Below are 15,234 nucleotides of genomic sequence, written 5' to 3'. Positions count from 1 at the left end.
CGAGAATGTGAAGAAGAAGAAAACGCCTTAAACCTAACCTAGTATCAATTACGTGGCCCTAACGGGATATTAACTGTCAAACGGGCTTGAATTTTGAAAATCAGGCCCAATGGGCTTAGAAGTTAATAAAAATGGGCTGACAATACGAAAACAAAAATTAAAACGCAAAACGACTATACTGGGAAATTCCCAAACGCTGAAAACGCTAACAACACATACAATCCTCAGCTTCGATTTTTGGCGGCAAACACACAGAACCAGACCTAGGGGTTTTACTCTCTCTCAGCTTCTCACGTTTCTAGATTACGGTGTCGATTTGATTTGGAGAGATTCAATCGATTTGATTTAGGGTTTTGAATATGCAAGGAGACTCGTCTCCGTTGATAAGACCCATCAACAGAAGTGTGGTTCACAGAATCTGCTCCGGTCAAGTCATCTTGGACCTCTCCTCGGCTATCAAGGAGCTTGTCGAGAACAGTCTCGACGCCGGAGCCACCAGTATAGAGATAAACCTCCGAGACTACGGCGAAGACTATTTTCAGGTCATCGACAACGGCTGTGGCATTTCTCCTACCAATTTCAAGGTACGAATCTCCGATTGATTTCAGATATGTAATTGTTCAATTGGAGATGGGTCTATTCCGTTTCCGGTGTGGAGTTTTTTGCCCTTTTCGAAAGTTACTCACTTTCCCTCTATGTGCTTCAGGTTCTCGCACTCAAGCACCATACTTCTAAGTTGGAGGATTTCACAGATCTTCAGGGTTTGACTACGTTTGGTTTTAGAGGAGAAGCTTTAAGTTCTCTCTGTGCCTTGGGAAATCTCACGGTGGAGACAAGAACCAAGAACGAGCCGGTTGCTACGCTCTTGACTTTTGATCATTCCGGCTTGCTCACTGCTGAGAAGAAGACTGCTCGCCAGATCGGTACCACTGTCACTGTGAGAAAGTTGTTTACTAATTTACCTGTACGATGCAAAGAGTTCAAACGCAATATACGCAAAGAATATGGAAAGCTTGTATCATTATTGAATGTGAGTTTCTTACTGGTTACTTCGATAATCTTCACACTTGTTTGGATTGCAACTGATAATAGTTTCTTGGTTACATGATACTTATATATCTTAATGGATACTTCAGTGATCACTCTCCTTATTATAGCTAAGCTTCTTTGATTTAATATTACAGACTTTCTATGGTTTGATATATATTCTCCTTGTTGGAATGACATTGGTTTTCAGAAGGTTTATTTTCTGTCTTTAATGTGGATTACAGTAGAACGGGAATTATCATAATGCTGGGAAGTATATTTACTATACAGACTGTTTTAAGCTCAGTTTCTTACCCTAGAATAAGCCTCCGTTTCAATGATGACCAATGACTTCTCCAATCGTGTTCCTCCTGTTCTTTTCCTTTGTGCAGGCATATGCACTTATTGCGAAAGGAGTGCGCTTTGTCTGCTCTAACACGACTGAGAAAACCCCAAAGTCTGTTGTGCTGAACACACAAGGGAGGGGTTCACTTAAAGATAATATTGTAACAGTATTCGGCATGAGCACCTTTACAAGTCTACAACCAGTAAGTATATGTATATCAGATGATTGTAGAGTTGAAGGGTTTCTTTCCAAGCCTGGACAAGGTACTGGACGCAATATGGCAGATCGACAGTATTTCTTTATAAATGGTCGGCCTGTAGATATGCCGAAAGTCAGCAAATTGGTGAATGAGTTATATAAAGATACAAGTTCTCGGAAATATCCGGTTGCCATTCTGGATTTTATTGTGCCTGGTGGAGCATGTGATTTGAATGTCACGCCTGATAAAAGAAAGGTGTTCTTTTCTGACGAGACTTCTGTTATGGGTTCTCTGAGGGAAGGTCTGAACGAGATATATTCCTCTAGTAATGCATCTTATACCGTTAATAGGCTCGAGGAGAATCCCGAGCAACCAGAGAAGGCTGGAGTTTCATCTCTTCAGGAGAAATCAAATCTCCTGTCAAAAGGGATTGTTCTTGATGTCGGTTCTAAAACCAGCGTTGCAGAAGCTGTTGAAAAGGAAATTTCTCCCTCAAGGGAGGCTGAGATCGAAGATAGTTCGGCATTGGAGAAGTTCAAATTTGACATCAAGGCACGTGGGACTAAGAAAGGGGAAAGCTCTTCATCAGTCAATGATGAGTCCCTATCTGTAATTCACTCTAACAAGACAGCTAGTAAAGCTTTGCCTCACTTTAATGTGATTGAGAAAGTTACTACTGATGCCAGTAAAGACTTAAGCAATCGCTCTAGCTTTTCCCAGTCAACTTTAAATACTTTTGTTACTGTGGGAAAAAGAAAACATGAAAACATAAGCACCATCCTCTCTGAGACACCTGTCCTCAGAAACCACACTCCTGGTTTTCGTGTGGAGAAAAGCAAATTTGAAGTTCGTGCTTTGGCTGCAAGATGTCTGATGGAAAGTGATGAGGTTGATGGTATGGTCGTCTCGAAGGAAGATGTGACGCCAAACGAAATGGACTCTGAACTAGGAGATCGGATTTCTCCTGGAACCCATACTGATAATGTTGAAAGCCACAGAAGAGTAAGTAGGCTTTTGTAGTAACATCCATGTCTTAGTAGTTTGCTGATTTTTTTATGTTGCTTAACCATTATTTCGTTTACAGGAACCTAAAAAACCAATATCTTGTGAAGAACCAGCATCAGATAACACACGCACCGAGGGGGGTACAGAAAGGATTTTGGAGGACAATCCACGTTGCAGCCAGCCACTGCGACCTGTTGCCACAGTGCTAGACTCCCCAGCTCAGTCAACCGGTCCAAAAATGTTTTCCACATTAGAGTTTAGTTTTCAAAACCTCAGGAAGAGGAGGTTAGAAAGGCTGTCGAGAATACAGTCCACAGGTTATGTATCGAAATGTATGAACACGCCACGGCCTAAAAGGTAAGATTTCTTTCATTCTTCTTTTGTGTGTTCTTTATGCAGTCAGAGAAATTGGATGCTTAAAAAAATGATAAATTACAGGTGCTTTGCCGCTGCAACATTAGAGTTATCTCAACCGGATGATGAAGAGCGAAAGGCAAGAGCTTTAGCTGCGGCTACTTCTGAGCTTGAAAGGCTTTTCCGAAAAGAGGATTTCAGGAGAATGCAGGTTACTATCTCATTAACTAGTCAGTATCTCAGCACTGAAAGATCGATTTATAGTGTTTTTCTATTCTGCTCTATCCTGGCTTCTGTGGAGAGAGATTTATATATGTGTCTGTGTGATAGGTACTCGGGCAATTCAATCTTGGATTCATCATTGCAAAACTAGATCGAGATCTGTTCATTGTGGATCAGGTGAGTCTTCGTATATGCATATGCTTTCACCCCCTTTACTTTTTTTCTCCTTCTAATTATTTAGTTTTTGGTTGAGCTGTGGAAAATAGAAGTTTCCATCGTTTCAGAGTTTGTTCCTCTGTGCCTGTTTTTTGAATTAAATGGTTGGTTTTTTAAATGGGCAGCATGCTGCCGACGAGAAATTCAACTTCGAACACCTAGCAAGGTCAACTGTCTTGAACCAGCAACCCTTACTCCAGTGAGTTGCTTTGTGATCTCAAACTAAGGTTCTTGATTCCATTTCACTGCTATCACTTTCACAAGGTTCCATTTTACTTAGAGATAGTTTAACAATCACTAGTATCTCTCTTCCCCTACTATCAATCGTGTTACCCGTACTTATTTACTTTCTACCAAAACCAGGCCTTTGACGTTGGAGCTCTCTGCAGAAGAAGAAGTTACAATCTTAATGCACATGGATGTTATCAGGTAAAGGATCACCGTTATTTACCATGTATCAATTTCTTATTCTTGACATTTTGGTTTAGAGATTTGATATGTATATATAACAACTTTCAAGGGAGAATGGCTTTCTTCTAGAGGAGAATCCAAGTGCTCCTCCTGGACGACATTTTAGACTGAGAGCGGTTCCCTACAGCAAGAAAATCACCTTCGGAGTCGAAGGTTCCTTTTTGTTTACCTTGCTTCTACTGCATCAAATAATGTTTTCGTTTTTCTTGCATGACATGTTCTTGATTACTCTAACGTATTGGGCAGATCTTAAAGACCTAATCTCAAGTCTTGGAGATAACCACGGGGAATGTTCAGTTATCAGTAGCTACAAAAGCAGCAAAACAGATTCGGTTTGTCCATCGAGAGTCCGTGCAATGCTAGCATCGAGAGCATGCAGATCGTCTGTGATGATCGGAGATCCACTCAGAAAAAACGAAATGCAGAAGGTAAACCAATATACAAATGAATGTCCTCTCCTTCTTCTTTTTAATAACTAATGTTAGAAATCAAAATCTCATACTAAATTCAACTTGAAGAGTAAGTTGTATGAACAAATCTTTCTGTGCAGATAGTAGAACACTTGGCAGATCTGGAATCTCCTTGGAACTGTCCGCACGGACGACCAACGATGCGTCATCTTGTCGACTTGACAACTTTACTCACATTACCTGATGACGACAATGGTGATGATGATGCAGCCATCTCACTCTCATGAACTCAAAAAAATAAATAATAAAGAGTTAAGTATTTAGAGACGTGAGAACCCCCTAACAATTAACACTCGGTTATGTTTTATGAATACAATTTGTAAATAAATTTTCTTGGTCACTAACGGGTTAATTTATTATGTACAATTACATAGGTTCTAAAAAATTCATAGATAGAACAAAACCACATTTGATAAACACTTCCGTCTAGTGAGTTAGTAACACAAATATTTTGATTTGGTTTCTAAATCAATGAGAACTCCCAATACCATATAAGCCCTGTTTTTATTCCCCCAAATCAAACAAAATGAATTTCATTTGGTTTAAATGGATGCTGCTTTGGTGGTCTTGGGATGATTAAGGGTTTGATTGAGAAGAATTGTGGTGGTAGATTTTAATTTTTGACTATAACTATAAAGAATTTTGGCTGTAAAATAATAGCTCTGATTTTAGAAAAAAAATAAATATCACATGTTTAGTTTTTGAAAATTTAAGTGTGAATTATTTGAAAAAATAGGAAAAGAAAGCTGTGAGAAAATTTAGACTTTTAACTTTCTCTAAAATCTTTATAGTTTTAAAAGTTTATTTGTCAAATCAGAGCTTCAATTTGTGAGTGTGGGTTTAATGATTACATTTACCTTTTTTTTTCCGAAGAAAAAAAAAATTAATCTTTTGAATGGTTTAAGTTTGGATCGATTTAACCGAATATTTAAATCCACCTAAACCCTAAATTTGAAAGTGTTCATCTCAACCGTTGAACCTGTAACAATCCCAGCCTTCCAAGCCATCAACGTTTGATTATTCATGACCCACCTAACGTTTTGTACACTAGCTCGTACAGGATAATCGCTTCGAGCACTATAACACAATCTATGTGGAGCAACAAAAGACAAGTTTTTTTTTTCTCTCGATCAAAACAAGTAATTAAAAAAAATCTGAACTTTGCGTCACCGTTTGGGTTTTCTTCTCTTCTCTAGGGTTCTTCTACAACGTTCCAGTAAACATGAGGTAGATAACATTTCCTTTTCATTAATCTTGCTTATTGGGATCTCTGATCAACTCTTCCCGTTGATGAATCGTGCTTCTCGAATTTCCTCGTGTGTTATTTTTGCTTTTCTTTTTGCTTTGTCCCTTAAATCTCTGTTTTTCCTCATTGGTTTGTCTTCGAGACTTCTTTTCTTTATAGTATCGGTGGATTTAGGGTTACACTTTTATTGGATTATTGGGGAATGCGGAAATCAAATTAGGGTTTTTAAATTCGGGTCTAGGGTTTATTGTGTTGGATCCGGAAGTTCTCTTTACCATTTTCGCCGTCAACTGTATATCAATATTGCTGTATCAATCTCCTCTCGTAAGCTTAAAACAGTTGCATTTAGGTTTTAGGGTTTATTTGCTGAAGTTGCAGAGATATTTGTACTAATGAAGTTTCAGTTTACGTTATAGAATCAAATGACTGTTAAATTACTTGTTTGGTGTCTTAATTGTGCATATATGTTTGGTGTTTCTCTTTTGTTATGTTTGCTATGCTCTTGGTCTCGAAAGTAATTGATTTTCATGTGTTTTATAGTCGCCATCCCGAAGTGAAGTGGGCCGAGACTACGGACAAGATCTTCCTCACTGTAGTATTAGCTGATTCTAAGGACGCAAAGGTTAATCTTAACCCGGAAGGAGTCTTTGACTTCTCTGCAAAAGCTGGTCCAGAAAACCACGTTTTTGAACTTAAACTCGAACTTCACGACAAAGTCAATGTAGAGGTGAGTTTCGTAGACTAACCTGGTCCCATTGTTTGGCTTCTTGTTGTTGCCTGTAAAGTTCTAAATCATGGACCTTTTTTCCCCATTTTAGGAAAGCAAAATTAACATCGGAGAAAGAAGCATATTCTGCATAATAGAGAAAGCGGAGCCGGAAAGGTGGAATAAGCTAATCCGTGGAGGGAAAGCGCCACACTATGTCAAGGTGGACTGGGACAAGTGGGTAGATGAGGACGACGAAGGCAACGCTGGTTAGCATTTATCTTAAAAGCTTATATTCTTGTGTACACTCGCTGCACTTTATATAAAAGGTTTTGGAGTTGTTAACCCGTGTGTGTGTGTGTGTGTATTTGTTTTGATTTAGGTGCTGGAGATATGGATATGGGAGGAATGGGAGGAATGGGTGGAATGGATTTCTCGGTTTGTTTCTAGCTTGTGAATGTTGTTTATCTCATAGATATGGATATCTCGGTTTGTTACCTGTATATATATGTCTAGCTTTGAGAAATGACATCATGGTCTATTCTTGCTTCTTGCAGAACTTTGGTGGAGCCGGTGGAATGGGTGGTATGGCTGGACTCGAAGGACTTGGCGGCATGGGTGGGCTCGGCGGTATGGCCGGACTTGAAGGACTTGGCGGCATGGGAGGCATGGGAGGCATGGGAGGTATGGGAGGCATGGGTGGAATGGAAGAGTTTGAAGACAGTGATGATGAAGGTAAAAGTTTAAAAGATTTTCCCTAGTTTATGTTTAGCCGCATCTTTGATGAACTGAGAGCATTTTGCTGAATTGAATGACTTTGTGTAATTGCAGAAGAGACTGCAAAATCAGGAGACAAGAAAGACGAAGTCGTTAAGGATGAAGCGAAACCAGTAGAACAAACAACATCTGTCAAGGGAGACAAGTGAAGACACTCTTCTAGAAATGAAGTAATATGATATCTTTTAGCTTTCGTGTTCATGAAACCCTTTATGACTTCTGTCTTTTTTAAATGGTGTCACTCTGTTTTACTTTTAAGTTTTAAGTATCTGTTTTCGGTTTAAGTACTTGCATTTGTGCTCCGGTGTTGTTTGTCTTTGCAATTTTTGGCATCGACATAGAGGTTGTGAGGAAACCTTTTTCTATGTCTATTGCTCTGGCCTCTAAGAGTTTCTTATAATTTTAGTTGAGCACAAGTTTTCCAAATTGATTAGTAATGAACGCAAAATACAAAACAGACATTTGTCTAATTAAAATTGAACGTAGAATATTCAATTTGAAAATGGAAAGATCGGTCTTAGCAGCCACTGATGGTAGATGAAGACTCTTTTGCAACTTTTTACCTTTCGCTCTTCAAAAGCGGGCTTATACAGGCCCACAAAATAGCCCGAAATATTAGTCATCAACAGACCTCTCGATTCACAAAAGATGACATATGGCCTTCTGTGAATATATCATATATGTATATGGTCAAATGTCGTTCAAACAAAATTATATGGTCTGTGAACAATTAATTAGAACATATTGGTATCAAAACTCAATACTTTTATTACAAAACATGTTTCACACAGTGAGGTCCAAAGGATTATACAAAAAGAAAAAGACTACTGCAATATCCTAAGATAATGTGTGCTCAATCATAAACTCAACCAAATCCATGTTCGTATGAAGTAAGAGAATGGGTAAAGATGAAAGTGAATATCAGTTTCATATGGAAACGAAACCCATTACAGTAATTTCTTCAACGTAATGCTCAAACACTAACCAGAAACAAAAACACAAATGATCGAGTTTCCTACAAACATGAAACAATTCAGCAGCAAGGTAAAGGTTCAGATTTTTAGAAAAGACTTTGAGAAGAAGAAGAATCAAAGACCTTTTTTTTTTCAATCTCTCAAGTATAGAGAGGTAAAGCTGTCCAAGCACCAGAGACATGTCCATTCTCACAGACATAAGCTCTCACAACTGGCTCACCATCGTCGTGAAACCCAAAAACTCTTCTCAAGCAAAACGACGAATGCAGATCCCAAGTCTCGTCGCACGAACAAAACGCGCATTTCAAACCCGAAACCTTACTCCGATTACCGTCGTTTATCGTTCTCCAAACACGAGACCTTTTGAATTCCTTGAAAACGCCTCTGAACAACATGTAGTTTCGCTTCTCTTCCACGTGGATGCATCCAGGCCAATTGCAGATGTAGAGACAATCACCGCGAAATCTGCTCGCGAGGAGCTTGTTGCCTTGTTCTCGGCTCAGATTCCAACCTCCTGAAGCTAAATGAGAACCTAGCGACCGGAAAATCTTCCGCCGTTTCCTCACCGGAAGATCGCGTCCAGGTCTGATCTCACTCGTCTCAATTTCTTCTTCTTTCTCGACGGAATCTTCGGGAGGAGCGGAAAGAGTATCGGTGTAGAGGTCGTCATAGAGAGACCAAAACGAAGTCGTTTCTAAAGTAGATCCGACTGGTTTCGTAACTTCGCCGTCGTTGCGAGCCGGATCCGTCGGTGTAGGTATCGGATCGAGTCTATTGAGGCTTTCATCGGGGCCGAGCTCACGTTCTAGACCGAAATCGGAGTTTTCGAGGAGAATTCCGGCGTGGAAGAGGCCAGGACAACAGACGGCGAGTTTGTAGAGAGAAGCCCAGCCGCCGGGAGGAGGAAGAGACGAATCCGCGGCGGCTGAAGATGAGGAAGAAGCGGAAGAGGCGGAGGGAGAAGTGAGGAGGTCAGAGATGACGGTTGGGATTGCGGAATAGCACTGCGTTTTACAGCAAACGTTCCGTACGATCGATGAGAATTTGGTGCAGACGCAAGCGAGACGAGCCCAGTTTCTTGGATCGTCTTGGAGCTTGAAGAAGATTTTGAAGACAACGTCTTCTGGTACCAGAGAGAAACCAGATTCCGCCATTGCTTCTCGCTCTCACTCTCTCTCTCTCAACCTCTGATTTTTTTATGTATGCCTGCACTTTCTTATCCAATTTTCTCTTCGCTTAGTTTTACGGATTAAATTTAATACCGTTATAAATTTTAAACCGAACCGGTCCCGAGTCAACCGGAATGATTTTACCCGTTTTTTTCACACATTCAAACAAGTCAATAATTCGCAACACTAAGCAAATAGAAACGAGATTTGTTTAGAGAATCTTAAACACATTGTAGCAGTGTATATATATGACAAAAAAATAAAGTTAAGATCTTCAAAGTTATCCAGAAATACAACTTGTTCTGGCTCTAGTCACGCGAACAACATAATACAGAAATGATCTTTAGGAGAAACTTCCAACAAAACCCAGCTTTTTTCACCTGATATCAAAGATTTTTCCTTACCTGTAAACAAACAAATAAATAGTTAGTAAGAGATTCAAACAACGAACCAAAATGTTCCAATCAAGTGAAAGAGAATGTTGCATTACCGAGATGGGCTCCTGCTTCTGCTTCTGCTCTTGCTCCTGCTACGCATAGGGCTCTTGGCTGGACTCAGCTTGCTAGGGCTCTTGCTTGCTTCCTTCTGAACCTGCAACACGCAAAAGATGATTAGTATAATTAGCTGAGTTATAGAGATCAAATATTCTTTTTATAATACAGATCTAGAATTTGGATCACTTACTGAAGGCAGAGGAGATCTTGACCTTGAACGAGATCTGCAAAAGTCCGAGAAACAAATCCAGTTTTAAAATTCCAATATGTTTCCGTGTATAATAGCTGTTTTCACCAAGAGCCTTGATGCCTCATTCCATGTCAGAGATGCAAAATGTTATGAAAAAAAAGCAACAAAAAAAAAAGACGAACTTTAGACGATTTCTAGCTGAACATAAACTAAGACACAGGCTTTTCTAAGATAAAACAGAGGACAGCGATAAAAGTCTAATTCTATCAAACCCTGTGTCCAGAGAACAGCATCGGTTCCATGAGAATCCAGAACGCTTGATGTATTGCAGGTAATGAAAATATCTTTTCCTAGCTCATCGATGGATCCATACTGATGACACTATATCAATGCGATCCAGTGTCTCTCCACTGTTACCCATCTAGCAGCAATGGATATTATCAGAAAACGAGGAGACAAGAAAGTTTCAAGTCCAAAGTTGCCCGAAGTTTCAACTGTACCTCTGAGACGAAACAGTTGTGTACAACCAACCAAGAAATCCATGATCCAGATATTAATTGCCAATTTATAGTTGATCGTATGTATATCCATATCTAGTAAACAAAACCAGTCTCAACAATAAAAGGCCAAACTTTCGGAAGGAAATAATAAGTACCCTTAACTAGAAGCAATAACCATTCTCAATAAACCACCCTCAAGCCATCCGAATGACTTTATTTTAATGAGATATCAACAGACTTCAAGTGAAGAGCTAAACCCTATGCTATGTTTAGATGTCATCCGGTGACTTTAGCATAAACATAAAAGGAGGAAATAAAACATACCCTCGCGGAGATGGTGACCTCGACTTAGAGCGGGGAGCGAGGAGATCTCGATGTAGATTTTGCAGGCGACCTACGCGAAGATTTAGCCTTTGGACTCTTGCTCCTGCTCCTGCTGCGACTGCGACTACGACTACGACTACGGCTAAGGCTCCGCCCACGGCTGCGAGAGCGGCTTCGGCTCCTAGAATAGGATCTTCCACGGCTAGGGCTTCTCGAGTCCTTCCTCGAATCATATTCCCTAACCTTTAATGAGATGAGGAAATGTTAAGTGCAAAAAACAAAAAAAACAAAATGGAGTTCTCAGAATATTTGGCTTAAGCATACCCGGACATATCCACGAGAAAATGCATTCCGAAACTCTGTGTCGTCGAGCTTTTTTACCTGTAAAAAATGAAAGTATAGTATAATCATGAGTAATCAAGGATGAACAAATTCTCGACCACACAAATAATCAAGGATAGATACAAGAAGAACATCTCACCGCATACTTCATGTCCTCGTAGCTGGTATAATCCACGATTCCAGTTGTGCCTGTACATAAATTGTCCAAATTATAGATATTTTAAGCAGGCTACAGACTACTAAAAAACAGGATTAGACAACTATCTCTATTCTCGGGTAAGATATGAGCACTTACCTCTACCATCACGGAACACTTGAGAGAAACAGACTTCTCCTCCTTTACGCATGTGATCCTACAGAAGAAGAAAAAAAAAGAAAATGATTCTGTCAAGATTCAGAAATCTTTGAAAATACAGGAACGACAATAACGAATTTGTCCACAATTGTGTAGTCACCTTGAGGTCTTGCCAGGAAGCAGATGAAGGCAACCCTGACACTACAACTGTATAGTAGAAAAGATTAATTTACAGATTTCTCCTAAAACTTTGAATACACTAGTCCTAGACATATCATATTTACCGCGGTACTCAGATCTTCTAGATGGTCCACGCCCACGACCACCACCGTCACCACCATCACGACCGCCACGGCCACCACCACTGTAACTACTACGAGCATCATTTGATGAACGCCTCCCACCATGAGCTAATTCCACCTGCAATGGCCAGCATATATCAAATATGTTTGGCAACCAGTAAAATAAAAATTAAAAATAACAAAGTTATTGTTCAAATTCTGAAACCTTATGATTAACAAACCCGTACCCGTAAACGATGCCCATCAAAGTCATATCCATCACGACCATGAATTGCATCTTCAGCATCTCGAGCATCATCAAACTAAAGAAAATATATCATATATCAGATTAAAAATATTTCACTATCGTGGTGTCAATATCTCACAAAAAGCGAGCCTTTATGTAAAATCAACAACCCGCCCACATAAAACATGCTATTGCATAATAAGCTGACCTCGACGAATGCATAGCCAGGAGGCCTTGGAGGAATCTTCAAATCAATTTGAATAACAGGTCCATACTGCAAAACAAAAAGAAGGGGAAGAAGAATTCTTATCGAGATTTACTTGAAACAATCACAATCCCACAACATATGCAAGAATATTACTGCATTCAAATTCTTTCACATGCTCATCTTGTAAACACATATTCTTCACACAACATAAAATTTCATCCTGATTTATTGATCTAAACCACAGAAAAAAGGGTAAACATATACGCATTGATCACAGAAAAACCCAATCACAAGTGCTTTTGCTATGTGAAAACCAATTAGAGAATTAGAAGGGTCATTTACCTTACTGAACAAATCTTCAACTTCTCTCTCGCGAATATCGCCGGGAAGGTTCCCGACGTAGATAGTTCTACTCGAACGGCTGCTCATTCTTTTTTTCCTTTAACAAAATCAAAACGCAATTCATAAACGTCAACGATCGATACGAATACGCGTTCACTCAAAAACTCGCTAAACCTAAGAAAAACGAGAAGAAAACCTAGAACTAACGAGATTTGATTAATCGTAAAAATCTGAATTAAATTCCAGTAATGATTCCGTTCACCTAAAAGAAAATTCCGATGGAACAGAAGAAGAAGAGAGGCGTAACTTTCACCTGAATGGAAAATTGAGATCTAAGATTGGGCGAAAAAGCTCTCCAAAGTCGAGAACAAGCAAACTAGGGTTTCGAATTGGCCGAGATGTTAATATCAGAGACCATCACGTGACTCACGTGACATTTTATTTATTTATTTTACAACCCGCGAAACTAAAAAAATACATTGCATTGCATCGCATAAAGTCTAATCGGTGTGATTACATAATAGATACATGAACTGTTTGGTAAATACCGTCTAGAGATCAAAACAAATACTACGAAAATATGGTTAAACATTCTCGGTTTTTACGCAATAGTAATTGATTTTTGAAAGGAAAAAAAAATTCACTTTTCATTAGTTCACATATTATAGACTGAAATGACCAATTGGAAGATTTCTTTCTTTTCCGGTGCTTAATCCATTATAGAAAGCAACTAACTACTGTTGACCAAAATAATATTAGCTTAACTCTTTTTTTTTTCTGTTAGCAATATTTTAAAAATCTATTTTAAACATGTATTGGAAAACAGATTTGCATTTCTATCTTTAAGATATACTGAACACTAATACATGTGATTATTAGAACATATGACAAATATTTAATTATTGAAAGTATATTATATAACCTTTATCGTTTATTTTTCTATAATAAGAAAATGATACACCATGTGATCGTAGATGTTTTTTTTTTTTTTAATAGACCAAAAACTGGAAGAATAAAAATATAGTCTGCCCAGTTACTTGTTGTTTGTGTAGAATATAGATGTTGTAAGGATATATTTGTAAATCATTAGTCTCTAAAACCCTTGTATAATCACTATAAATACCTGTAATCATTTAGTCTAATGAATTATTCAGTTCCCTAATCTATATGGTAGCAGAGCTGCGATCCCTAGAAACCTAAAATCTATATACTCTTCTTTTTCCCTTTCATTCCAATGGCGCTCTCTCCTCAAGAAACCAGCGACACAATCTCGGTTACCAGTACGGCTAACATTGTTAATGTCAATATGACCAATGTTACAAAGCTCACGACAACCAATTTCCTGATGTGGAGTCGTCAAGTTCATGCCCTCCTTGATGGATACGACTTGGCCGGGTATGTCGACGGATCTGTCGTTGCTCCGTCCACGACGATCACCACCAATGGCGTCGCATCCGTCAATCCTGACTACACGGTGTGGCGCCGTCAAGACAAACTCCTTTACAGTGCACTTCTTGGAGCTATTACAGTGACGATCCAGCCTCTCCTTGCCAAAACCTCGACTTCCGCTGAAATCTGGAACACATTGACATCGATCTATGCCAATACGAGCCGCGGCCACCAGCAACAACTCAAACACCAGATCCGTGAATGGACTAAAGGATCCAAATCGATACACGAGTATATCCAGGGCTTCACGACCCGCTTCGACCAACTCGCACTCCTTGGTAAACCCATGGACCTTGAAGATCAGATTGATCATATTCTCCGGGGGCTTCCGGAGGACTACAAGACCGTTGCTGACCAGATTGAGGCTCGCGATACCCCTCCTTCACTGATGGAGGTCCATGAAAAACTTATTAACCATGAGGTTAAACTGCAGACTGTGGTGAAGAACACCACCACTCTACCACTCTCCGCAAATGCAGCAACGGTGCAGCCGTCCAACTCCAACAACAACAACAGGCAGAACACCTACAAGGGAAAGAACAATCGCAATAATCAAACTTGGCAACAGCAACAACAATACCAGCCACGACAAGATCAATTCACTCCCCGTGGTTATCAAGGCCGATGCCAAATCTGTGGCGTCTATGGTCATAGTGCTCGCCGCTGCACTCAACTCCAACATGGAGGCACTTACACACCAACTCCTCGCCCATTTCAGAGCACTTCTTCTCAATGGCAACCGAGAGCGAATCTTGCCACAGCTTCTTCCCCAAATGCAAACTGGCTCCTCGACAGCGGTGCTACGCATCATCTGACTACAGATCTGAACAATTTGTCTCTCCACCAACTTTACAATGGAGGAGAAGAAGTGACCATCGCCGATGGTTCAGGCCTTCCGATCTCGCACACTGGTTCCACTTCCTTATCCACTTCAACTCGTCCTCTTAAATTAACCGATGTTCTTTATGTCCCCAACATACATAAAAACCTTATATCTGTTTACCGCCTATGCAATACTAACCAGGTTTCTGTGGAATTCTTCCCTGCTCATTTTCAGGTGAAGGATCTGAGAACGGGGGCCCGATTACTCCAAGGCAGAACTAACAAGGAGCTGTACGAGTGGCCACTATCCTCACCAAACGCCATCACACTCTTTGCCTCACCATCACCAAAAACCTCTATCTCATCCTGGCATTCCCGACTTGGCCATCCTTCTCCTCCTATTCTACATACCCTAGTTTCAAATTTTGCTTTACCGTTTTCTGATTCCTTGCAAAAACTATCTCCCTGTTCTCATTGTCTCATTAATAAAAGCCATAAATTACCATTTTATTCAAATACCATTTCCTCAACTCACCCTCTCCAATACATATACTCGGAT

At 39.8% G+C, this 15,234-nt stretch overlaps 4 protein-coding genes across 4 annotated transcripts; 2 read left to right on the top strand and 2 right to left on the bottom strand.

Annotated features, from left to right (window-relative positions):
- The first annotated feature begins 303 nt into the window (after positions 1–303).
- LOC18015093 (DNA mismatch repair protein PMS1) lies at positions 304–4,656 on the top strand. Its single transcript, XM_006396392.2, has 11 exons — positions 304–584; positions 707–1,030; positions 1,419–2,573; positions 2,656–2,933; positions 3,015–3,141; positions 3,261–3,329; positions 3,494–3,567; positions 3,732–3,797; positions 3,889–3,992; positions 4,086–4,267; positions 4,390–4,656. The coding sequence occupies exons 1-11, from the start codon at positions 360–362 to the stop codon at positions 4,534–4,536; spliced, it is 2,751 nt and encodes a 916-aa protein (XP_006396455.1). The 5' UTR covers positions 304–359; the 3' UTR covers positions 4,537–4,656.
- A 763-nt stretch (positions 4,657–5,419) lies between these two features.
- On the top strand, positions 5,420–7,435 carry LOC18015092 (uncharacterized protein Os08g0359500). The gene is made up of 6 exons (XM_006396391.2): positions 5,420–5,536; positions 6,096–6,282; positions 6,374–6,530; positions 6,644–6,699; positions 6,819–6,996; positions 7,093–7,435. Exons 1-6 carry the CDS (start codon positions 5,532–5,534, stop codon positions 7,185–7,187), a joined length of 678 nt encoding a protein of 225 aa, XP_006396454.1. The 5' UTR covers positions 5,420–5,531; the 3' UTR covers positions 7,188–7,435.
- A 463-nt stretch (positions 7,436–7,898) lies between these two features.
- Positions 7,899–9,222, bottom strand: LOC112085232 (phytochrome A-associated F-box protein). Its single transcript, XM_024154392.1, has one exon. The coding sequence runs from the start codon at positions 9,164–9,166 to the stop codon at positions 8,153–8,155; it is 1,014 nt and encodes a 337-aa protein (XP_024010160.1). The 5' UTR covers positions 9,167–9,222; the 3' UTR covers positions 7,899–8,152.
- Positions 9,223–9,376: 154 nt separating this feature from the next.
- LOC18015050 (serine/arginine-rich-splicing factor SR34) lies at positions 9,377–12,792 on the bottom strand. Its single transcript, XM_024154234.1, is given in 14 exon segments — positions 9,377–9,585; positions 9,672–9,772; positions 9,866–9,899; positions 10,690–10,727; positions 10,729–10,932; positions 11,014–11,070; positions 11,171–11,220; positions 11,327–11,384; positions 11,487–11,533; positions 11,611–11,746; positions 11,856–11,930; positions 12,063–12,128; positions 12,405–12,501; positions 12,718–12,792. Coding segments are annotated over 13 exon segments (957 nt in total). The 5' UTR covers positions 12,492–12,501; positions 12,718–12,792; the 3' UTR covers positions 9,377–9,581.
- Between the last annotated feature and the right edge of the window lie 2,442 nt (positions 12,793–15,234).

Source organism: Eutrema salsugineum, unplaced genomic scaffold, assembly GCF_000478725.1.
Source record: "Eutrema salsugineum unplaced genomic scaffold, Eutsalg1_0 scaffold_3, whole genome shotgun sequence".
In the NCBI taxonomy this organism is placed as follows: Eukaryota; Viridiplantae; Streptophyta; class Magnoliopsida; order Brassicales; family Brassicaceae; genus Eutrema; species Eutrema salsugineum.
The sequence above is the reverse complement of the archived record's forward strand: the minus strand, read 5'-3'. Positions and strand labels throughout refer to the sequence as shown.

What these genes read in the sequence shown, in the direction of transcription:
- LOC18015093 (XM_006396392.2), top strand. Translation starts at nt 360, where the DNA reads ATGCAAGGAGACTCGTCTCCGTTGATAAGACCCATCAACAGAAGTGTG. An exon ending in AACACGCCACGGCCTAAAAG is followed by an intron (nt 2,934 to 3,014) that starts GTAAGATTTCTT and finishes GATAAATTACAG; the next exon opens with GTGCTTTGCCGCTGCAACAT. An exon ending in AGGATTTCAGGAGAATGCAG is followed by an intron (nt 3,142 to 3,260) that starts GTTACTATCTCA and finishes TCTGTGTGATAG; the next exon opens with GTACTCGGGCAATTCAATCT.
- LOC18015092 (XM_006396391.2), top strand. An exon ending in GGACGACGAAGGCAACGCTG is followed by an intron (nt 6,531 to 6,643) that starts GTTAGCATTTAT and finishes GTTTTGATTTAG; the next exon opens with GTGCTGGAGATATGGATATG. An exon ending in TGAAGACAGTGATGATGAAG is followed by an intron (nt 6,997 to 7,092) that starts GTAAAAGTTTAA and finishes GTGTAATTGCAG; the next exon opens with AAGAGACTGCAAAATCAGGA.
- LOC112085232 (XM_024154392.1), bottom strand. Translation starts at nt 9,166, where the DNA reads ATGGCGGAATCTGGTTTCTCTCTGGTACCAGAAGACGTTGTCTTCAAA.